Source organism: Heptranchias perlo, chromosome 14, assembly GCF_035084215.1.
Source record: "Heptranchias perlo isolate sHepPer1 chromosome 14, sHepPer1.hap1, whole genome shotgun sequence".
Classification (NCBI taxonomy): Eukaryota; Metazoa; Chordata; class Chondrichthyes; order Hexanchiformes; family Hexanchidae; genus Heptranchias; species Heptranchias perlo.
In genome coordinates this window covers 69,565,764-69,590,399 of record NC_090338.1, presented here as the reverse complement: position 1 = coordinate 69,590,399, position 24,636 = coordinate 69,565,764, and the positions used below count along the sequence as shown (strand labels likewise).

The 24,636-nt window shown below is 46.3% G+C and overlaps 1 protein-coding gene across 2 annotated transcripts; it reads left to right on the top strand.

Annotated features, from left to right (window-relative positions):
• The first annotated feature begins 6,928 nt into the window (after window positions 1–6,928).
• On the top strand, window positions 6,929–18,293 carry LOC137332194 (apoptosis-associated speck-like protein containing a CARD). 2 transcript variants are annotated; one of them, XM_067995891.1, is made up of 3 exons: window positions 6,929–7,081; window positions 13,678–13,714; window positions 17,944–18,293. In XM_067995891.1, the coding sequence occupies exons 2-3, from the start codon at window positions 13,702–13,704 to the stop codon at window positions 18,210–18,212; spliced, it is 282 nt and encodes a 93-aa protein (XP_067851992.1). In that variant the 5' UTR covers window positions 6,929–7,081; window positions 13,678–13,701; the 3' UTR covers window positions 18,213–18,293. The 2 variants fall into 2 exon arrangements, with proteins under 2 accessions (XP_067851992.1, XP_067851991.1); XM_067995890.1 differs by having other exon boundaries at window positions 6,931–7,081; window positions 13,673–13,714.
• Window positions 18,294–24,636: the final 6,343 nt, after the last annotated feature.

Below are 24,636 nucleotides of genomic sequence, written 5' to 3'. Positions count from 1 at the left end.
CAAAACTGTACGCAGTACTCCAGATATGGTCTCACCAAAGCTCTGTACAATTGTAGTAAGACTTCCTTACTCTTGTACTCCAACTCCCTTGCAATAAAGGCCAACATGCCATTTGACTTCCTAATTGCCTGCTGTACCTGCATGCTAACTTTCTGTGTTTCTTGTACGAGGACACCCAAATCTCTCTGAACAGCAATTAATAGTTCCTCACCATTTAAAAAATATTCTGTTTTTCTATTCTTCCTACCAAAGTGAATAACCTCACATTTCCCCACATTATAATCCATCTGCCATCTACTTGACCTCTTGCCTTTTGACCATCGATGTGTCGAAGTATCCAATGACATTTTTTTTTATTTGTTCATGGGATATGGGTGTCGCTGACGAGGCCGGCATTTATTGCCCATCCCTAATTGCCCTTGAGAAGGTGGTGGTGAGCCGCCTTCTTGAACCGCTGCAGTCCGTGTGGTGAAGGTTCATAGAATCATAGAATCATAGAAGTTACAACATGGAAACAGGCCCTTCGGCCCAACATGTCCATGTCGCCCAGTTTATACCACTAAGCTAGTCCCAATTGCCTGCACTTGGCCCATATCCCTCGATACCCATCTTCCCCATGTAACTGTCCAAATGCTTTTTAAAAGACAAAATTGTACCCGCCTCTACTACTGCCTCTGGCAGCTCGTTCCAGACACTCACCACCCTTTGAGTGAAAAAATTGCCCCTCTGGATCCTTTTGTATCTCTCCCCTCTCACCTTAAATCTGTGCCCCCTCGTTATAGACTCCCCTACCTTTGGGAAAAGATTTTGACTATCGACCTTATCTATGCCCCTCATTATTTTATAGACTTCTATAAGATCACCCCTTAACCTCCTACTCTCCAGGGAATAAAGTCCCAGTCTGTCTAACCTCTCCCTGTAAGTCAAACCATCAAGTCCCGGTAGCATCCTAGTAAATCTTTTCTGCACTCTTTCTAGTTTAATAATATCCTTTCTATAATAGGGTGACCAGAACTGTACACAGTACTCCAAGTGTGGCCTCACCAATGCCCTGTACAACTTCAACAAGACATCCCAACTCCTGCATTCAATGTTCTGACCAATGAAACCAAGCATGCCGAATGCCTTCTTCACCACCCTATCCACCTGTGACTCCACTTTCAAGGAGCTATGAATCTGTACTCCTAGATCTCTTTGTTCTATAACTCTCCCCAACGCCCTACCATTAACGGAGTAGGTCCTGGCCCGATTCGATCTACCAAAATGCATCACCTCACATTTATCTAAATTAAACTCCATCTGCCATTCATCGGCCCACTGGCCCAATTTATCAAGATCCCGTTGCAATCCTAGATAACCTTCTTCACTGTCCACAATGCCACCAATCTTGGTGTCATCTGCAAACTTACTAACCATGCCTCCTAAATTCTCATCCAAATCATTAATATAAATAACAAATAACAGCGGACCCAGCACTGATCCCTGAGGCACACCGCTGGACACAGGCATCCAGTTTGAAAAACAACCCTCGACAACCACCCTCTGTCTTCTGTCGTCAAGCCAATTTTGTATCCAATTGGCTACCTCACCTTGGATCCCATGAGATTTAACCTTATGTAACAACCTACCATGCGGTACCTTGTCAAATGCTTTGCTGAAGTCCATGTAGACCACGTCTACTGCACAGCCCTCATCTATCTTCTTGGTTACCCCTTCAAAAAACTCAATCAAATTCGTGAGACATGATTTTCCTCTCACAAAACCATGCTGACTGTTCCTAATTAGTCCCTGCCTCTCCAAATGCCTGTAGATTCTGTCCCTCAGAATACCCTCTAACAACTTACCCACTACAGATGTCAGGCTCACTGGTCTGTAGTTCCCAGGCTTTTCCCTGCCGCCCTTCTTAAACAAAGGCACAACATTTGCTACCCTCCAATCTTCAGGCACCTCACCTGTAGCGGTGGATGATTCAAATATCTCTGCTAGGGGACCCGCAATTTCCTCCCTAACCTCCCATAACGTCCTGGGATACATTTCATCAGGTCCCGGAGATTTATCTACCTTGATGCGCGTTAAGACTTCCAGCACCTCCCTCTCTGTAATATGTACACTCCTCAAGACATCACTATTTATTTCCCCAAGTTCCCTAACATCCATGCCTTTCTCAACCGTAAATACCGATGTGAAATATTCATTCAGGATCTCACCCATCTCTTGTGGTTCCGCACATAGATGACCTTGTTGATCCTTAAGAGGCCCTACTCTCTCCCTAGTTACCCTTTTGCCCTTTATGTATTTGTAGAAGCTCTTTGGATTCACCTTTGCCTGATCTGCCAAAGCAATCTCATATCCCCTTTTTGCCCTCCTGATTTCTCTCTTAACTCTACTCCGGCAATCTCTATACTCTTCAAGGGATCCACTTGATCCCAGCTGCCTATGCATGTCATATGCCTCCTTCTTATTTTTGACTGGTGCCTCAATCTCCCGAGTCATCCAAGGTTCCCTACTTCTACCAGCCTTGCCCTTCACTTTATAAGGAATGTGCTTACCCTGAACCCTGGTTAACACACTTTTGAAAGCCTCCCACTTACCAGACGTCCCTTTGCCTGCCAACAGACTCTCCCAATCAACTTCTGAAAGTTCCTGTCTAATACCATCAAAATTGGCCTTTCCCCAATTTAGAATTTTAACTTTTGGGCCAGACCTATCCTTCTCCATAGCTATCTTAAAACTAATGGAATTATGATCACTGGTCCCAAAGTGATCCCTCACTAACACTTCTGTCACCTGCCCTTCCTTATTTCCCAAGAGGAGGTCAAGTTTTGCCCCCTCTCTAGTCGGGCCATCCACATACTGAATGAGAAATTCCTCCTGAATACACTCAACAAATTTCTCTCCATCCAAGCCCCTAATGCTATGGCTGTCCCAGTCAATGTTGGGAAAGTTAAAGTCCCCTACTATTACCACCCTATTTTTCTTGCAGCTGTCTGTAATCTCCTTACATATTTGCTCCTCAATTTCCCGTTGACTATTTGGGGGTCTGTAGTACAATCCTATCAAAGTGATCTCTCCCTTCTTATTTTTCAGTTCTACCCATATGGACTCAGTGGGCGAACCCTCGGATATATCCCCTCTCACTACTGCCGTGATGTTCTCCCTAATCAAGAACGCAACTCCCCCTCCTCTCTTACCTCCTGCTCTATCTTTCCTATAGCATCTGTACCCTGGAACATTGAGCTGCCAGTCCTGCCCCTCCCTTAGCCATGTTTCAGTAATAGCTATAACATCCCAGTCCCATGTACCCATCCATGCCCTGAGTTCATCTGCCTTGCCCATCAGACTTCTTGCATTGAAATAAATGCAGTTTAATCTAGACTTCCCTTGGTCTTTGCCCTGCTTTCTCAGACCATCTGTCCGGTCATGTTCTGTACACTCTCCCTTACTGCCTTTTGTTTCTGTCACCACTTTATTTCCCACTGACTTCCTGCATCGGTTCCCATCCCCCTGCCACATTAGTTTAAACCCTCCCCAACAGCACTGGCAAACACTCCCCCTAGGACATTGGTTCCAGTCCTGCCCAGATGCAGACCGTCCAATTTGTACTGGTCCCACCTCCCCCAGAACCGGTTCCAATGGCCCAGGAATTTGAATCCCTCCAGCTTGCACCATCTCTCAAGCCACGTATTCATCTTAGCTATCCTGTCATTCCTACTCTGACTAACCCGTGGCACTGGTAGCAATCCTGAGATTACTACCTTTGAGGTCCTACTCTTTAGTTTAACTCCTAACTCCCTAAATTCAGCTTGTAGGACCTCATCCTGTTTTTTACCTATATCGTTGGTGCCTATATGCACCACGACAACTGGCTGTTCACCCTCCCCCTCCAGAATGTCCTGCAGCCGCTCCGAGACATCCTTGACCCTTGCACCAGGGAGGCAACATACCATCCTGGAGTCTCGGTTGCGTCCGCAGAAACGCCTGTCTATTCCCCTTACAATCGAGTCCCCTATCACTATAGCTCTGCCACTCTTTTTCCTGCCCTCCTGTGCAGCAGAGCCAGCCACGGTGCCATGAACCTGGCCACTGCCACCTTCCCCTGGTGAGCCATCTCCGCCAACAGTATCCAAAACGGTACACCTGTTTTGGAGGGAGATGACCGCAGGGGACCCCTGCACTGCCTTCCTACTCTTCCTCTGTCTGTTGGTCACCCATTCACTATCTCCCTCAGTAATTTTTATCTGCGGTGTGACCAACTCACTGAACGTGCTATCCACGACTTTCTCAGCATCGCGGATGCTCCAAAGTGAGTCCATCCGCAGCTCCAGAGCCGTCAAGCGGTCAAACAATAGCTGCAGCTGGACACACTTCCCGCAGGTGAAGGAATCAGGGATACAGGAAGGAGCCCTGAATTCCCACATCCCACAAGAGGAACATGACACGGCGCTGGGATCTCCTGCCATGACTTAACCCTTAAATTAGCTTAAGAACAACTACAATGTCAAGAGAAAAAAAAAGGAAAGAAAAACTACTTACCACTCCCTTTAAGGAGTTTACTCCTTTAAATTGTTCTCAATTTAGAGAATGTTAACTACACTAGGGACCTTGATTCACTAAAAAATAAACGCTACTTCCTATAAGACCTGCAGACCTTCCCTTTCCTTTTACTTCAGTTACTGTAGATAAGGAGAAATACTCACCTGAACCTACTCACCAATCAGGTGCCTCCCCTGTGTCGCGTCCCGATCTGATTCCTGACGTCACTTCGAACTCGGTCGCAGCTCCGCTCGGCTCGGCTCCTCTCAGCTGTTCTCAGCGCTCTGAAATCCCGCCTTTTATCGGACGCTCCCTCCGCTCGGCTCCTCTCAGCTGTTCTCAGCGCTCTGAAATCCCGCCTTTTATCGGACGCTCCCTCCGCTCGGCTCGGCTCCTCTCAGCGCTCTGAAATCCCGCCTTTTATCGGACGCTCCCTCCGCTCGGCTCGGCTCCTCTCAGCTGTTCTCAGCGCTCTGAAATCCCGCCTTTTATCGGACGCTCCCTCCGCTCGGCTCGGCTCCTCTCAGCGCTCTGAAATCCCGCCTTTCAGTGCTGTTGGGAAGGGAGTTCCAGGATTTTGACCCAGCGACGATGAAGGAACGGCGATGTATTTCCAAGTCGGGATGGTGTTGACTTGGAGGGGAACGTGCAGGTGGTGTTGTTCCCATGCGCCTGCTGCCCTTGTCCTTCGAGGTGGTAGAGGTCGCAGGTTTGGGAGGTGCTGTCGAAGAAGCCTTGGCGAGTTGCTGCAGTGCATCCTGAGGATGGTACACACTGCAGCCACTCTGTGTCGGTGGTGAAGGAAGTGAATGTTTAGGGTGGTGGATGGGGTGCCAATCAAGCGGGCTGCTTTCTCCTGGATGGTGTCGAGCTTCGTGAGTGTTGTTGGAGCTGCACTCATCCAGGCAAGTGGAGAGTATTCCATCACACTCCTGACTTGTGCCTTGTCGATGGTGGAAAGGCTTTGGGGAGTCAGGAGGTGAGTCACTCGCTGCAGAATACCCAGCCTCTGACCTGCTTTTGTAGCCACAGTATTTATATGGCTGGTCCAGTTAAGTTTCTGGTCAATGGTGACCCCCAGGATGTTGATGGTGGGGGATTCGGCGCTGGTAATATGTGACCATGGCCTGGGGATTGCAAATGCCAAGTCAGCTTTTGGTTTTGACAGATATTCCCTCATGCTCTTGATGGCTAGAAGTGTACCATACCCAATGAACTGCCCAGGTGCCAGTCTTAAGTCGCCTCCTGGATACTGTTACTTTCATCTTGTCACCTGCACTTTGTTACTCTTCCTTTGTTACTCCCTCACTTTGTTATTGTTACTCTTTATTACTTGCATTTTGTTAGTGTTAGTCTGTCACTGTTTCTCTGCCTTTGTTACTCTTACCTTGTCACTCTTCATTACTCTCTGTTTCTGTTACTCAATTACTCTCACTTTGTTACTCTTCCTTTGTTACTCTCAACTTGTCACTTGTTACTCTCATTTTGTTATTATTATTCTTCCTTCGTTACTCTCACCTTGTCACTCTTCCTTTATTACTCTCACCGTCTCATTCTTCCTTCAGCTAATTGCTTGCTGTACCTGCATGTTAACTTTTTGTGTTTCTTGTATGAGGACACCCAAATCTCTCTGAACACCAACATTTAATAGTTTCTCACTATTTAAAAAATATTCTGTTTTTCTATTCTTCCTACTAAAGTGAATAACCTCACATTTCCCCACATTATAATCCATCTGCCATCTTCTTGCCCACTCACTTAACCTGTCTATATCCCTTTGCAGACTCTTTGTGTCCTCCTTACCACTCTTCCTTTGTTACTCTGTGATTACAATTAGGGATGAGCAATAAATGCTGGCCTTGCCAGCAATGCCCACATCCCATGAACGAATAAAAAAAACTCTCACCAGGTCACTCTTCCTTTGTTACTCTCACCCAGTCACTCTTCCTTTGTTACTCTCACCCAGTCATACTTTCTTTGTTACTCTTACCTTGTTATTATTCCTTTATTACCCTCACCCTGTCACTCTTCCTTTATTACTCTCACCTTGTCACTCTTCATTTGTTACTCTCACTTTATCACTCTTCCTTTGTTATTCTCACCTTGTTACTATTCCTTTATTACTTTCACGGTCACTCTTCCTTTGTTACTCTCACCTTGTCACTCTTCCTTTGTTACTCTCACCTTGTTACTATTCCTGTAGTACTTTCACTGTCACTTCCTTTGTTACTCTCACCTTGTTACTATTCCTTTATTACTTTCACGGTCACTCTTCCTTTGTTACTCTCACCTTGTCACTCTTCCTTTGTTACTCTCACCTTGTTACTATTCCTTTAGTACTTTCACTGTCACTTCCTTTGTTACTCTCACCTCTGTTACGTTGCCGCCCTTAGTTTCACTTTCTCTTTCATTTCCTCCTCCGTTTTGTTCATTTCTTATTCTCCCCCGGGCAGCGGCAGTTCTTTTGTATTTGGAGCAGACCCGGACTGACCGGACTTGGAGCAGACCCGGACTGACCCAGGACCTGAGCCGGACTAGGAGCGGATGGGTGAGTACGTGCGGTGCCGCCGCAGATCCGGCTCACCACGAACCCTTTGTGGGTTAAACCCATTTAAACCATTCAAACCCCACGGCTCCCGAGGAATAAGTTTAGCCTTTAACTTATTAAAACGTTTCCCTGTGATTGGGATGTTTGCTGGCGTTTTATTCCGACAATCAAACTTTGTGCATTTTAAAGGGAATTCAAATGGTGACATTTCTGGGATGTATTCAGTATTACATGGCCCAGGAATGGGATCTGCATGGTCTAATCCCTCCTTCCCTCTGTCTTACCCTGGTCCCTCATGAGCCGGGCCATTCTTTGGAGTGACTTTGGAATAGTCAAATCTGGAGGTGACAAAGGACAAAGGCATGGATAAGGGTTTGAGCAGCAGATGGGTGGAGGCCGGAGTGGGGACGGGCGATGTTACAGAGGTGGAAGTAGGCAGTCTTTGTGATGCAGAGGATATGGGGTACGCAGCTCAGCTCATGTTTGAATACGCCCAGGTTGCGAACAGCCTGGTTCAGCTTAAGACAGTGGCCAGGGAGGAGGTTGGAATTGGTAGCTAAGGAACGGAGATTGTGGCGGGGGGTGGGGGGGCGAAGGCAATGGCTTGGAGGAAATCACGGCTCACTCATGACTGGATGTTGGACAAGAATTCTGATAAAACAGAGGGAGTGGAAGGGTTGAGAGGGGTGGTGGTGGTGAGGTAGGGCTGGGTGTCGTCAATGTACACGTGGAAGGGTTGAGAGGGGTGGTGGTGGTGAGGTAGAGCTGGGTGTCGTCAATGTACACGTGGAAGGGTTGAGAGGGGTGGTGATGGTGAGGTAGGGCTGGGTGTCGTCAATGTACACGTGGAAGGGTTGAGAGGGGTAGGGGGGTGGTGGTGAGGTAGGGCTGGGTGTCGTCAATGTACCACGTGGAAGGGTTGAGAGGGGTGGTGGTGGTGAGGTAGGGCTGGGTGTCGTCAATGTACCACGTGGAAGGGTTGAGAGGGGTGGTGATGGTGAGGTAGGGCTGGGTGTCGTCAATGTACCACGTGGAAGGGTTGAGAGGGGTGGTGATGGTGAGGTAGGGCTGGGTGTCGTCAATGTACACGTGGAAGGGTTGAGAGGGGTGGTGATGGTGAGGTAGAGCTGGGTGTCGTCAATGTACACGTGGAAGGGTTGAGAGGGGTGGTGATGGTGAGGTAGAGCTGGGTGTCGTCAATGTACACGTGGAAGGGTTGAGAGGGGTGGTGATGGTGAGGTAGGGCTGGGTGTCGTCAATGTACCACGTGGAAGCTGACCCCATGTCTGTAGATGATGTCGCCAAGGGACAACATGTAGATGAGGAAGAAGAGGAGGCCAAGGACATATCCTTGGGGAACTCCAGAGGTAATGGTGTGGGGGTGGGAAGAGATGCCATTGCTGGAGATACTTTGGCTACAATTGCATAGGTAAGAGTGGAATCAAGTGAGGACTTTCCTACTGAGCTGGGCAACAGAGGAGAGATGTTGGAGGAGGATGGTGTGGTCAACCGTGTCAAAGGCTGCAGACAGGTCGAGAAGGATGAGGAGGAATAGTTCATCCATGGTCACAGTGACAATCACAGAGGAAGTCATTTGTGACTTTGGTTGGAGGCAGTTTTAGTGGTGCAATAGGGATGGAAACCTGATTGGAGATATTCAAACATGGAGCTGAAGGAAAGATGGATTTGCAAAGTTCAGACGACACAAAACTAGGTGGGATCGTGAGTTGTGAGGAGGATGCAAAAAGGCTTCAGAGCAGTTTAGACAAGTTGAGTGAGTGGGCAAATACATGGCAGATGCAGTATAATGTGGATAAATGTGAAGTTATCCACTTCGGAAGGAAAAAAAGAAAGGCAGAGTATTATTTAAATGGTGATAGATCGGGAAATGTTGATGTACAAAGGGACCTGGGTGTCCTTGTACACCAGTCACTGAAAGCAAATGTGCAGGTGCAGCAAGCAGTTAGGAAGACAAATGGTATGTTGGCTTCCATTGCAAGAGGATTTGAGTATAAGAGCAAGGATGTCTTACTGCAGTTATACAGGGTCTTGGTGAGACCACACCTGGAGTATTCTGTGCAGTTTTGGTCTCCTTATCTAAGAAAGGATATACTTGCCATAGAGGGAGTGCAGTGAAGGTTCACCAGACCGATTCCTGGGATAGCAGGACTGTCGTATGAGGAGAGATTGGGTCGACTCGGCCTGTATTCACTCGAGTTTAGAAGAATGAGAGGGGATCTCATTGAAACATATAAAATTCTGACAGGGCGAGACAGACCGGATGCAGGGAGGATGTTTCCCCTGGCTGAGGGGTCCAGAACGAGGGAACACAGTCTCAGGGTACGGGGTAGGACATTTATGACTGAGATGAGGAGAAATTTCTTCACTCAGAGAGTGGTGAACCTGTGGAATTCTCTACCACAGAAGGCTGTGGAGGCCAAGTCACTGAATATATTTAAGAAGGAGATAGATAGATTTCTAGAAACAAAAGGCATCAAGGGGTATGGAGAGAGAGTGGGAATATGGTATTGAGATAGAGGATCAGCCATGATTGACGATCCGGATTCTTTCCCCTCAGTCTGGTTCAGTAATAACTGAAGTCGAATACATTTTAAAGTCCAACACATCTTTAATAGCAGGGTTCTTAGTCTGCAGCATTGATTTGGACTCCTGATAGAGTCCCTCTATGCTGGCAGAGCAAGAACAAGAAACATACAGAAATCCACACGTTTTTATACAAATCAATAGGGTTGGAACATACTTAACGAGGGTCAACACCAATCATAAGCCGGGCATAGGTTGCCATGCGAGGTTACATTATTTCCGACCAATCATAAATCGTCCATGTGCTGATCATGCTGCTGTTAGACATCAAAGGGGATAACTTCCTCACTTTCCAACTTAGAATGTTCTTCCCTGTCCCTTCTGTTCCTTATCTCCCAACCTGGAATGTCTTTCAACTTTGGCTAAGCTCGTTCCCTATATTGATCTGCCATAAACATGGAGACATTCAGACCAGTCCTTGACTCACATCAAAGACCTATCATTGATAAGACAATGCAGGCCTGCTGACTAAGCAAACATATGGCCCAGCAGGAGGGCCAGGCCACTTGTATCAATCTCAGTTACTAACTAATTAACCCTTTCTAACCATTTTGCATTCTGCTTCTTTGCCACGTAGGCATTTTAATATTTTACTAAAAACTGACCACGTAGGGATTCTCATGATGATATTGAATGGCGGAGCTGGCTCGAAGGGCCGAATGGCCTAATCCTGCTCCTATTTTCTATGTTTCTATGTTTCTATGAGTTGAGGAATTTTTTAAGGGAGGGGGTGATGACGCCAGGAAGGAGGACAGTACCTTTGTCACCGTTTCCATCCCCCTCCCCGGCCACTGTCTCAAGCTGAATCAGACTGTTTCCAACCTCAAGGTTTTGTTCAACCCCAAAATCAGCTTTTAACCCTACTTGCTCTCCTTCAAAAAGATTGCCTACTTCCACCTCAGTGACAGTGTTCCTGCCACCATTATCTCAGCCCATCTGCTGCGGAAAACGTCATCCATGCCTTTGTCACACCCAGACTCGATTGCTCCAATGCTCTTCTACTCTTCTATCATTGTATTATTGTATCATAGCATGTTACAGCACAGAAGGAGACCATTTGGCCCATCGTGCCTGTGCCGGCTCATTGAAAGAGCTATCCAATTAGTCCCACTCACCTGCTCTTTCCCCATAGCCTGGTAATTTTTTTTCCTTCAAGTATTTATCCAATTCCCTTTTGAAAGTTATTATTGAATCTGCTTCCATCATCCTTTCAGGCAGTGCATTCCAGATCATAACAACTCGCTCCTCATGTTGCCTCTGACTCTTTTGCCATTCACCTTAAATCTGTGACCTCTGGTTACCGATACTTCTACCACTGGAAACAGGTTCAACTTATTTACTATATCAAAGCTGCTCATGATTTTGAACACCTCTATCAAATCTCCCCTTAACCTTCTCTGTTCTAAGGAGAACAACCCCAGCTTCTCCGGTCTCTCCACATAATTGAAGCCCCTCATCCCTGATACCATTCCAGTAAATCTCTTCTGCATCCTCTCTAAGGCCTTGCCATCCTTCCTAAAGTGTAGTGCCCAGAATTGAACATATTACTCCAGTTGAGGCCTAACCAATGTTCTATAAAGGTTTAGCATAACTTCCTTGCTTTTGTACTCTATGCCTCTAATTATAAAGCCCAGCATCCCATATCCTTTTTTAACAGCTTTCTCAACTGGCCCTGCCACCTTTAAAGACTTGTGTACATACACCCCCAGGTCTCTCTGTTCCAGTACCACCTTTAAAATTGTACCATTTAGTTCATATTGTGTCTCCTCATTCTTGCTACTAAAATGTATCACTTCACACTTCTCTCCGTTAAATTTAATCTGCCATGTGTCTGCCCATTTCACCAGTCTGTCTATGTCCTCCTGAAGTCTGTTACTATCCCCCACATTGTTTACTACATTCCTGAGTTTCGTGTCATCGGCAAACTTTGAAATTATACCCTCTTCAAGTCCAAGTCGTTAATATATATCAAAAAGAGCAGTGGTCCTAATACTGACCCCAGTGGAACACCATGGTATAATTCCCTCCAGTCTGAAAAACCATCGTTCACCATTACTCTCTGTTTTCTGTCCCTTCGCCAATTTTGTATCCACGCTGCCACTGTCCCTTTAATCTCATGGGCTTTAATTTTGCTCACAAGTCTATCATGTGGTACTTGATCAAATGCCTTTTAAAACTCCATATACACAACATCAACCATACTACCCTCATCAACCATCTCCGTTATTTCATCAAAGAACTCAATCAAGTTAGTCAAACACGATTTTTCTTTAACAAATCCGTGCTGATTCATACTTATTAGCCCATACTTTTCCAAGTGCCTATTGATTTTGTCCCGGATTATTGTCTCTAATCCCCACCACCAATGTCAGGCTGACTGACCTGTAATTGCCGGGTTTATCCCTCTCCCCTTTTTTGAACAGAGGTGTAACATTTGCAATCCTCCAGTCCTCCGGCACCATCCCCATATCTAAGGAGGATTGGAAGATTGTGGCCAGAGCCTCCGCAATTTCTACCCTTACTTCTCTCAGTAACCTAGGATGGATCCCATCTGGACCGGGTGACTTTTCTACTTTGAGTACTGCCAATCTTTTAAGTACTTCCTCTTTATCTATTTTTATCCTATCCAATATCACTATTACTTCCTCCTTTACTGCTACATTGGCAGCATCCTCTTCTCTAGTGAAGACCGATGTGAAGTGTTCATTTAGTACCTCAGCCAATCCCTCAGCCTCCACAAGAAGATCTTTTTTGTCCCTAATTGGCTCCACCCTTCCTTTGACTAAGCTTTTGCTATTTATATGTTTATAAAAGACTTTTGGATTCCCTTTTATGTTAGCCGCTAATCTATTCTCTCCCTTTGCCTCTCTTATTCCCTTTTTTAGATCTCCTCTTTACTTTCTGTATTTAGTTTGGTTCTCTACTATATAATGAACCATACACTTTTCATAAACCTCCTTTTTCTGTTTCATTTTAATCTTTATATCTTTAGTCATCCAGGGAGCTCTAGCTTTGGATGCCTTTCCTTCCCCCTGGTGGGAATGTGTTCACTCTGTACCCGAACCATCTCCTCCTTGAAGGCCTCCCATTGTTCAATTACTGATTTGCCTAATAATTCTTGATTCCAATCCACCTGGGCAAGATCCCTTTTTAACTCACTGAAATTAGCCCTTCTCCAGTGTAGTATTTTTATGCTTGATTGGTCCTTGTCCTTTTCCATAACTAATCTAAACCTAATGATATTGTGATCACTTTTCCCCAAATGCTCCCCCACTGAAACATGTTCCATTTGTCCCACTTCATTCCCCAGAACTAGATCCAGCACTGCTTCCTTCGTTGGACTGGTAACACACTGTTCAAGAAAGTTATCTTGTATACATTTGAGGAATTCCTCCCCCTCTTTGTCCTTTACACTGTTACTATCCCAGTCTATATTGGGATAATTGAAGTCCCCCATTATCACTACTCTATAGTTCTTGCATCTTTCTGTAATTTGCCTGCAAATTTGCTCCTCTATCTCCTTCCCACTATTTGGTGGCCTGGAGTATACACCCAGTAATGTAATAGCTCCTCTATTGTTCCTTAATTCTAACCAAATAGATTCTGTCTTTGACCCCTCAACTACATCATCCCTTTCTAGTGCAGTCAACATCAACTGAGTCATTAAGGGAGCTCCCATTTATATGTCTATTAGACTGACGTTACAAAAGAAGAGCTTTCTGGGTCTGTTGCAGACTAACTGACCGAGATTGATTGCCATGATTAGTCAACAACTCCATTATTGTTGTATCATGTGATTACCAGGGTGGGAGAAGTTGGACTAGATGGACCTTGGTCTTTTCACATCCAGCAAATCCTATGTTGCTAGTGCTGGGAACCCTGAAACATTTTGGAAAGATTTGCAGACAACGGAATTTGCATTGATCAGAGCTGATTATAGTTATCTTAATTTTTACCTGAATCCTCATGTCTATTTTGTTTCCACAGGACAGGACTTCTGGCGGTGTGACTGAGCAATGAGTGGGACAGGTAATCCTGATACTGATCCTCATGTACTTAAAGCAAATTTTACAAGCAGGAGAAGGTCTTTAGACCCACCTTGTTTGATCTTCTCCTTTCATTACTGTTCATCCCCTGTTCATTGCCATCCATTACCCATTCATATCATCACTCTTTCCTTATTGCCATCAATCCCACTTTCAATGTGATCCATTCCCTCCTTCGTGGCCATAAATTCCCCCTTTCATTGCCATCCATTTCCCCAATTCATTGCTATCCACTCCTCCTTCAGTGCCATCCATTCTTTCTTGCCTTTCCATCCATCCCCCCCTCTATTCCCATCCACTCCCCTCTATTACCATTCATCCTCGCTCCATTACCATCCACCCCCCTCCATTGCCATCCATCCCCTTCATATCCACCCATCCCCTCTCATTACCATCCATCCCCATCCATTACCATCAATCCCCTCCATTACCACCCACTCTCCCTTCAATAACATCCATCCCCCTTCATTACAACCCACCCCCTCTATGACCATCCATCCCCCCTTCATTACCATCCACCCCTCCATTACCATCCATCCCCTCCATTACCATCCATCTCCTCTCAGCACTGATCTTAATACTTATGGAAGTGCTCCTGGCTCCATGGTGTTTTATAATAGCTCTTCTTTACCCTTCCATGGTGTGATATAGTATCTGATCAATACCCCTCCCACAATGTGATATAATATCTGATCAATACCCCTCCATGGTGTGATATAATATCTGATCAATACCCCTCCCAGTGTGATATAATATCTGATCAATACCCCTCCATGGTGTGATATAATATCTGATCAATACCCCTCCCACAGTGTGATATAGTATCTGATCAATACCCCTCCATGGTATGATATAATATCTGATCAATACACCTCCCACAGTCTGATATAATATCTGATCAATACCCCTCCCACAGTATGATATAATATCTGATTAATACCCCTCCCACAGTATGATATAATATCTGATTAATACCCCTCCCACAGTGTGATATAGTATCTGATCAATACCCCTCCCACAGTATGATATAATATCTGATCAATACCCCTCCCACAGTGTGGCATAATATCTGATCAATACCCCTCCCACAGTGTGATATAATATCTGATCAATACCCCTCCCACAGTGTGATATAATATCTGATCAATACCCCTCCCACAGTGTGATATAATATCTGATCAATACCCCGTCCACAGTGTGATATAATATCTGATCAATACCCCTCCCACAGTGTGATATAATATCTGATCAATACCCCTCCCACAGTGTGATATAATATCTGATCAATACCCCGCCCACAGTGTGGCATAATATCTGATCAATACCCCGCCCACAGTGTGGCATAATATCTGATCAATACCCCTCCCACAGTGTGATATAATATCTGATCAATACCCCTCCCACAGTGTGATATAATATCTGATCAATACCCCTCCCACAGTGTGATATAATATCTGATCAATACCCCTCCCACAGTGTGATATAATATCTGATCAATACCCCTCCCACAGTGTGATATAATATCTGATCAATACCCCTCCCACAGTGTGGCATAATATCTGATCAATACCCCTCCCACAGTGTGATATAATATCTGATCAATACCCCTCCCACAGTGTGATATAATATCTGATCAATACCCCTCCCACAGTGTGGCATAATATCTGATCAATACCCCTCCCACAGTGTGATATAATATCTGATCAATACCCCTCCCACAGTGTGATATAATATCTGATCAATACCCCTCCCACAGTGTGATATAATATCTGATCAATACCCCTCCCACAGTGTAGCAAAATATCTGATCAATACCCCTCCCACAGTGTGGCATAATATCTGATCAATACCCCTCCCACAGTGTGATATAATATCTGATCAATACCCCTCCCACAGTCTGATATAATATCTGATTAATACCCCTCCCACAGTCTGATATAATATCTGATCAATACCCCTCCCACAGAGTGGCATAATATCTGATCAATACCCCTCCCACAGTGTGATATAATATCTGATCAATACCCCTCCCACAGTGTGATATAATATCTGATCAATACCCCGTCCACAGTGTGATATAATATCTGATCAATACCCCTCCCACAGTGTGGCATAATATCTGATCAATACCCCTCCCACAGTGTGATATAATATCTGATCAATACCCCTCCCACAGTGTGGCAAAATATCTGATCAATACCCCTCCCACAGTGTGGCATAATATCTGATCAATACCCCTCCCACGGTGTGATATAATATCTGATCAATACCCCGTCCACAGTGTGATATAATATCTGATCAATACCCCGCCCACAGTGTGGCATAATATCTGATCAATACCCCGCCCACAGTGTGGCATAATATCTGATCAATACCCCTCCCACGGTGTGATATAATATCTGATCAATACCCCTCCCACGGTGTGATATAATATCTGATCAATACCCCGTCCACAGTGTGATATAATATCTGATCAATACCCCTCCCACAGTGTGATATAATATCTGATCAATACCCCTCCCACAGTGTGATATAATATCTGATCAATACCCCGTCCACAGTGTGATATAATATCTGATCAATACCCCTCCCACAGTGTGATATAATATCTGATCAATACCCCTCCCACAGTGTGATATAATATCTGATCAATACCCCTCCCACAGTGTGATATAATATCTGATATGTACCCCTCCCACAGTGTGATATAATATCTGATCAATACCCCTCCCACAGTGTGATATAATATCTGATCAATACCCCTCCCACAGTGTGATATAATATCTGATCAATACCCCTCCCACAGTGTGATATAATATCTGATATGTACCCCTCCCACAGTGTGATATAATATCTGATCAATACCCCTCCCACAGTGTGATATAATATCTAATATGTACCCCTCCCACAGTGTGATATAATATCTGATCAATACCCCTCCCACAGTGTGATATAATATCTGATCAATACCCCTCCCACAGTGTGATATAATATCTGATCAATACCCCTCCCACAGTCTGATATAATATCTGATCAATACCCCTCCCACAGTGTGATATAATATCTGATCAATACCCCTCCCACAGTGTGATATAATATCTGATCAATACCCCTCCCACAGTGTGGCATAATATCTGATCAATACCCCTCCCACAGTCTGATATAATATCTGATCAATACCCCTCCCACAGTCTGATATAATATCTGATCAATACCCCTCCCACAGTGTGATATAATATCTGATCAATACCCCTCCCACAGTGTGATATAATATCTGATCAATACCCCTCCCACAGTCTGATATAATATCTGATCAATACCCCTCCCACAGTGTGATATAATATCTGATCAATACCCCTCCCACAGTCTGATATAATATCTGATCAATACCCCTCCCACAGTCTGATATAATATCTGATCAATACCCCTCCCACAGTCTGATATAATATCTGATCAATACCCCTCCCACAGTGTGGCATAATATCTGATCAATACCCCTCCCACAGTGTGATATAATATCTGATCAATACCCCGTCCACAGTGTGATATAATATCTGATCAATACCCCTCCCACAGTGTGATATAATATCTGATCAATACCCCTCCCACAGTGTGATATAATATCTGATCAATACCCCTCCCACAGTGTGGCATAATATCTGATCAATACCCCTCCCACAGTCTGATATAATATCTGATCAATACCCCTCCCACAGTCTGATATAATATCTGATCAATACCCCTCCCACTATGACCGGAATAGAGATGTGTGATTTCTCATTCCAAATGACCTGTACCGAACTCCACGAGCGGCTCAAGGAACAGAACTGGTGCCCGGTTCCAGATGAGTTACACAGACTGGAATGTCCCAGATTGGATCCCTGGGCTGTGCTGTGCTGGCAGTCACATCATGGTGCCTCTGATGGCGTCTGGTGAACAAACCGTGCGTTCAGAGATGGGGTAAGGATCGGACCAGGCTTGGCCATGCCGGCGTCCTGTCTGCTGGCGCTCTGGAGACTCGCCCGAAAAATGGACATTTGGCCGGTGGGGTGCCGTGCCGCTACCCATGGAACCGGCAAGGAGTCAGCATTTTCAGGAGAGGAGGGGAGAAAATGTCCTCTCTCTCCCCCCTCCCGCCCCCCCCAACCCTGGACCCACCAAGGGCATAAAGAGATTTGATGGTAAATTTGTACACGTTTTTTTTTTTTCCAGATCTCAAATCAGCGAAACATTTCATCAAGGAACATCGGCGAGACCTGGTGGAAAGGGTTTCCATTGTTGAACCTCTGGTGGACATCCTGAGGCAGGGCAATGCCCTGAATCAGGATGAATATGAGACAATCCGAGCCGGAGAAACACGAGCTGAGAGGACCAGACGGTTACTGGATGCTGTCATCCGTAAAGGAACGAAAGCTATGGACGTTCTTTACGACGCACTGTGGGCACAGGACCACTACCTCATGAAAGAACTTTCTCGATAAACAACCATTTAATTATAGAGCAAGCTAGTCTTTTATACTGAAATGTTTGAACTATATTGTTAATAAAAGAAAGAAAAGAAAGACTTGCATTCATATAGCGCCTTTCAGAACCGTCAGGACGTCCCAAAGTGCTTTACAGCCAATGAAGTACTTTTTGAAATGTGGCCACTGTTGTAATGTAGGAAGCGCAGTAGCCAATTTGCACACAGCAAGATCCCACAAACAGCAATGTGATAATGACCAGATAATCTGTTTCAGTGATGTTGGTTGAGGGATAAATATTGGCCAGGACACCGGGGAGAACTCCCCTGTTCTTCTTCGAAATAGTGCTGTGGGATCTTTTACATCCACAAAATCTAGGCTGACGCTTCAACAACAACAACTTGCATTTCTATAGCGCCTTTAACACAGTGAAACATGCCAAGGCGCCTCACAGGAGCGTTATCAGACAAAACTTGACATGGAGCCACATAAGGAGATATTAGGAGTGGGACTTGAAGCCACAACCCTGTGCCTCAAAAGTGTTACCAACTGAACCATAGCTGTACTCCAGTGCAGTCTGGACCAAAGATCCAATCTGGGACCCTTTGGTGTGTCTATCTCGGTGACACATCTGGCGATGGCACTTCTGGCGTTGCATTTACCCATGGAGTAGGGAGGGTGTGTGGGTAGGGCCTTGCATTGCAAAGCGTAAACTATAAAACCAGCCCAGGGAGGTTTCTCTGGATCTGCCGGGAGCATAAACAGTTTTCCTGGCATTCCCGCAGGGGATTCTCCTGCTGTAACTTCTGCGGACATCTACGGCATAAAGGGCCATTTTACACCGTTTCTGCCTCCCTGCCCCCCCCATCACCCTTGAAGGAACGGCTAGAGATGGGGAAAACCCTCGCAGGTTATTCTGAATATCATTGCAGTACAGATTTCCGAGCACTAGATGTCAGCGAGCGCACTTTGTTTAAAGCCAGAGCTGTGCTGGAGATCAGTCAGCCACATTGGAACAGTGACAGTGATCACCACACCAGGGTGCAGATTTAAGGGTTACCACCCCGGAGTCAGTTAACCAGCAGTCAACGCTTATTGCTGGATCATTAACCTTTGGTTGAGTGGATATATTATGCAGGCAGCATTCTGTCAGCCATGGCTCAGTTGGTAACACTTTTGCTTCTGAGTTTTGGTCTTCTCACTTAAGGAAGGATATACTTGCCTTAGAGGCCGTGCAACAAAGGTTTACCAGATTGATTCTTGGGATGAGAGGGTTGTCCGATGAGGAGAGATTGAGAAGAATGGGCCTATATTCTCTGGACTTTAGGAGAATGAGGTGTGATCTCATTGAAAGGTACAAAATTATTTGAGGGCTTGGCTGGGCAGATGCGGAGAGGCTGTTTCCCCTGGCTGGAGAGTTTAGAACTAGGGGGCATAGTCTCAGGATAAGGGATTTAGGACTGAGATGAGGAGGAATTTCTTCACTCAGAGGGTGGTGAATCTTTGGAATTCTTTACCCCAGAGGGCTGTGGATGCTCAGTCGTTGAGTATATTCAAGACTGAGATCGTTAGATTTTTGGACTCTAAGGGAATTAAGGGATGTGGAGATCGGGCAGGAAAGTGGAGTTGAGGTAGAAGATCAGCCAAGATCTTATTAAATGGCGGAGTAAACAAAGGTTTACCAGATTGATTCTTGGGATGAGAAGGTTGTCCTGTGAGGAGAGATTGAGAAGAATAGGCCTATATTCTCTGGACTTTAGGAGAATGTGTTCCCATGTTCCTGCTGCCCTTGTCCTTCTAGGTGGTAGAGGTCGAGGGTTTGGGAGGTGCTGTCGAAGAAGCCTTGGCGAGTTGCTGCAGTGCATTCTGTGGATGGTACACACTGCAGCCACTGTGTGCCGGTGGTGAAGGGTGTGAATGTTTAGGGTGGTAGATGGGGTGCCAATCAAGTGGGCTGCTTTCTCCTGGATGGTGTCGAGCTTCTTGAGTGTTGTTGCAGCTGCATTATTGGCTATTATTGGCTGTTTGACATCTCGGGCGATCAGTGGTGGGAGCGAGGGGGGCGGGGGGGTTGGAGGTGGAAGGTCATAAGATGAAACCTCACAGAATGCATCCAACCAGAGTTGGCAACTGTACTTTACGGCTGTTTGTTTTTTGTGAGTTTGTTTTGCCCTCACCCCTTGCTCTTACAAAAGCAAAATACTGCGGATGCTGGAAATCTGAAATAAAAGCAGAAAATGCTGGAAACACTCAGCAAGGTCAGACAGCATCTGTGGAGAGAGAAACAGAGTTAACGTTTCAGGTCGATGACCTTTACTCATCTGACCAGCAGGGAGAGGACCATCACTGGTGGGGGGAGTGAGGGACACCCACTGGGGGTGACTCAGGGGCTGGGGGGGGAGAAATTCCTCACAACAAGAGGGAATTGGTGTTTGAGAAATGCTGGTGTGTGTCATAAGGAGAATTAGGCACTTTGGCCTAGAATCTGCATCGTGTAGCATCCGTTTATCGGGCACTGTGTGGACACCCAAGGCCCCAAAACGGCGGGGAGGAAGTGCGTGACCCTTCCGGCTGTGAGTGCGCCGCCCGCCATATTGGGTAAGGACAAATAAGAGGTGTCCTTGACCCGCATGCAAATCAGGGCCTAACGCCTGCTTGAGATCCCCTCACCGTCGCAGGCTGTGCTCAGGGAAACCAGCACTGGGGGTGGCCTGCAACAAGGAAGGGTTATTTTTATTTCAAAATATACTTTATTTCATAAAATTTAAAGATACACAAAGTTCAAATAGAGGGTACACAATGCAGCACAGCAGTTCAAAGCAATGCAGTACAGATCGTATACTATGATCTCATTGTTACAATTTTAAAACACAGTACATATTTTCTAATGCATTCTGTACAATACAAGGTGAGGTGGCCTTACACGGTGGCCTTTCCCCATAGAGCCTTTGTGTAGGTCACACCTCGCTTCAGTGCGTCCTGCAGCACCTAATCCTGCACCTTGGAATGTGCCAGTCGGCAACACTCGGTCGTGGACAGCACCTTCAGCTGGAAGACCAGAATGTTTCGGGTGGACTAAAGGGCTTCCTTCACCGAGTTGATGGTCTTCCAGTTGCAGGTGATATCTGTCTCAGTGTGCGTCCCTGGGAACAGTCCGTAGAGCACAGTGTCCTGTGTTACCGAACTGTTTGGAGTGAACTGGGACAGATACCAACGCATCTCTCTCCACACCCTCTGCGCAAAGGGGCAGCCCATCAGGAGGTCTCCTCCCCGCCACAGCCTCGAGGGCAGCTCGCGGTGACGCTGAAGTTCCGTGGGTGTTGGAAGGACCGCACCGGGGGAGGGCCTTTCTCACCACCATCCAGGCTACATTCTGGTGCCTGTTGGTCAGTTCCGGTGACGAGACGTTCTGCCAAATGGCCTCGACCGTCTGGTCGGGGAAGAAACCGATCGAGTCCACCCTCTCAGTTCCTCGCAGGACTCTTGTGTCGACCACTGACTGACGGCCTTGTGGTCGAAGGGGTTCCTCCTCAGGAACTTCTCCACCTGAGATAGGAGTGGGGGGGGACGGTCCAGCTGGAAAATTTGGACTTGACTTTGCTGAAACAATGCCATGTAGCCATCGCAACCTGTATAATGGAGGCAGGAAAACAAAACGCCGATAGATCGACTATAAGTGCCTTACTTGAAGACTGTAAATTTGGAGGAGAAAGAATAGACATACCCACAAAACTTTGGCCTTGGCTCCTCCCAGTTCTTCGTGCAGGTCAGGGACCAGATCCCCTGCACCTTCAGGTAGTTGGACACGACGGTGAGGGGGACAAAGGATGGGGTCTCCCCCCGCCAAAGAACATGACCTCGCTCTTACTTCGGTTCACTCTGGCCCCCGAGGCCAGCTCGAAACGGTCGCAGATGCCCATCGGTGTGTGGGCCGACTGCTGGTCGGAGCAGAAAATGGTGATGTCGTCCATGTACAGGGAGGCCTTAGCCTGAGAGCCTCCGCTGCCTGGGATCGTCACCCCGTAACAAAGAAGGTGAGAAGGGAGTGCTCCTCCTGACCCCACATTTCTAACTCCCCTCCCATACCCGACCTGCACCTGGTGCACGGGCACCACCGTATTGGTGAGGACGGGTCCCTAGGCGTCCGTGGCGCCCGCCTGAAAGAGGCTTTAGGCTCCAGGCTTATGTAACCGAGTGGCCCAATGCCTGCATCAGGAGCCCTCCGGGAAACTCGGCAGTGCAGAGTGGAGCAGGAACTGGACTTGCTTCGTTCAGCACTGCCTGCTCTACAAGTGGCCTAATCAGTGGTCTATAAAGGCCTGGGCTCAGCCCTCCTCCCGTCCTCCTCCCCCCCCCCCGTCTCCGGATGTACCTGTGAGGCCCAAATCAGATCCCCGGCCTGTTGCACCTCCCGAGCCAGCTCGCTCCCAAATTCTATTGCGTACGATATTCTCTCCCTGCATAGGTGCATGAGCCACAATAGTGTCATTATTAAAATGTATTCATTTAATCTTTTTTTTTTAAACAATAATTCTGCTTCAATGGGTCACCCTGATGGTTTAATGTGGTCAATGCATCTGCCCAGTGTCGTACTGAGCCCTATACGGCAGGAAGGTCTTGGGTTCACCCTGAGTGGTGATCTGAGCCCAGCCAGTTGAAGGGGTTGGTGCCAGACCTGGCCTCAGTGTTCCTGGGCTGGGAAAGGCAATTTAACCACCTGCAATTCAGACTGTGGAAAGCAACTGCAATTTCAACACCAGCGGTTTCTCCAGAGTCCCAGAGGTTTATCTGGAGTCCCAGCGGTTTTCTCAGAATCCCAAGGGATTCCCCGGAGTCCCAGCAGTTTCCCCCCGAATCCCAGCGGACTTTCTGAAGCAGATGAGCCAGAATCTGTTCCCTGCAATCCCAGATAATGGATTGCAGGGTGAGAGGCAGAGTGCTACAGTTTCCCATTGGCAATGTAACTCTGAAGATCAGGGAACTATTAGGAGTGAGGTTTATAGTCATAATAAAGTGTGAGACTGACCCCTGATCCATTTCATCATAAGGAGCAGGGTTTATTTTTCAAGAGAGGGGCCATCAAAAATAGGTAACATTTTAAATCCAAGATGAGTACGTCTCATTCCAAATAAGTGTGCTTTGACGGGGCTAGAGTCAGATTGTTGAAGAGTAAATTCACCATCAGTAACCTTTTCTGATAATCAAACTATTATGAACTTTCAGATGTTGTGTTTTTTTTAAGTGAGTACCTGCTCCCCCAGGTGGTTCAGTTGGCTACTGCACTTGCCCGGTGTGAAACGGCAATAAAAACAGAAAATGCTGGAAATGCTCAGCAAGTCAGGCAGCATCTGTGGAGAAAGAAACAGAGTTAACGTTTCAGGTCGATGACCTTTCATCAGAACTGGAAGAGGTTGAAGATTAAACAGTTTTTAAGCAAGTACAGAGCCAGGGAAAGGGAGGAGGAAAGAACAAAAGGGAAGGTCTGTGATAGGGTGGAGGGCAGGAGTGATTAAATGACAAAAGGGATGATGGTTCAAGGCAAGGAGGGTGGTAATGGGACAAGTAAAGAAACAAAAGATGGGTCTAGAGTAGGTGTAAATGATAACATCAGAGCCATTACCAGCACCAGGCTGTCTGAAAAAATGGGAGGAGTGGTTATGATCTGAAGTTATTGAAATCAGTGTTGAGTCCGGAAGGTTATAAAGTGTCACTACATTTGATCTCCATACTCCTGGGCTGAGGTAGGGAGATGGAGAGAAACAGCCAGAATTCCTGTCACTGATCACTGTCCACCCGATGACTCCTTCTGTAAAGAGCATGTTATAAAGGTCATGTGGGAATAGGATTAGACTTGGCTCTGATAATCCATATGTTCGAATAGCCTGTGAACTTTAACTGTCCAAATTCCACTGTCCCTACCTTAGCCCAGGAGCATGGAGATCAAATGTAGCGACAATTTACAACAGTCCGGACTCAACATTGATTTCAATAACTTCAGATCATACCCACTGCTCCCATTTTTTTGGACAGCCGGTGCCGGTAATGGTTCTGCTGTTCTCATTTACAGCTCCTCTAGACCCATCTTTTGATTCTTTACTTGTTCCCTCCTGATCCTTCTGGCCCACAAGGAAACCTTTTTTTTAATTAAAAATAAATCACTTACCTGCTCCACCCTCCTCTGCTCCGTGTTTCCCTGGTGAGGATGTCACCTCGAGACTAGGGTTGCCAACGCTGGTTGGTTGTATTTTGGAGGTTTCATCACATGACCTCCTGCCTCGAACCGCCCCGCTCCACCCCCACTCTCCCGCCATCCTCCAGGCGAACTGCCTTCCCAACGCCAATTGGAAAGGGAACAGACTCTTTGTTACCCAACTGGATTAATCTTGACTGTTAGCGAAACAGCCTTTTATTTCACCCGTAATCGCCAATATTTTTATAACGG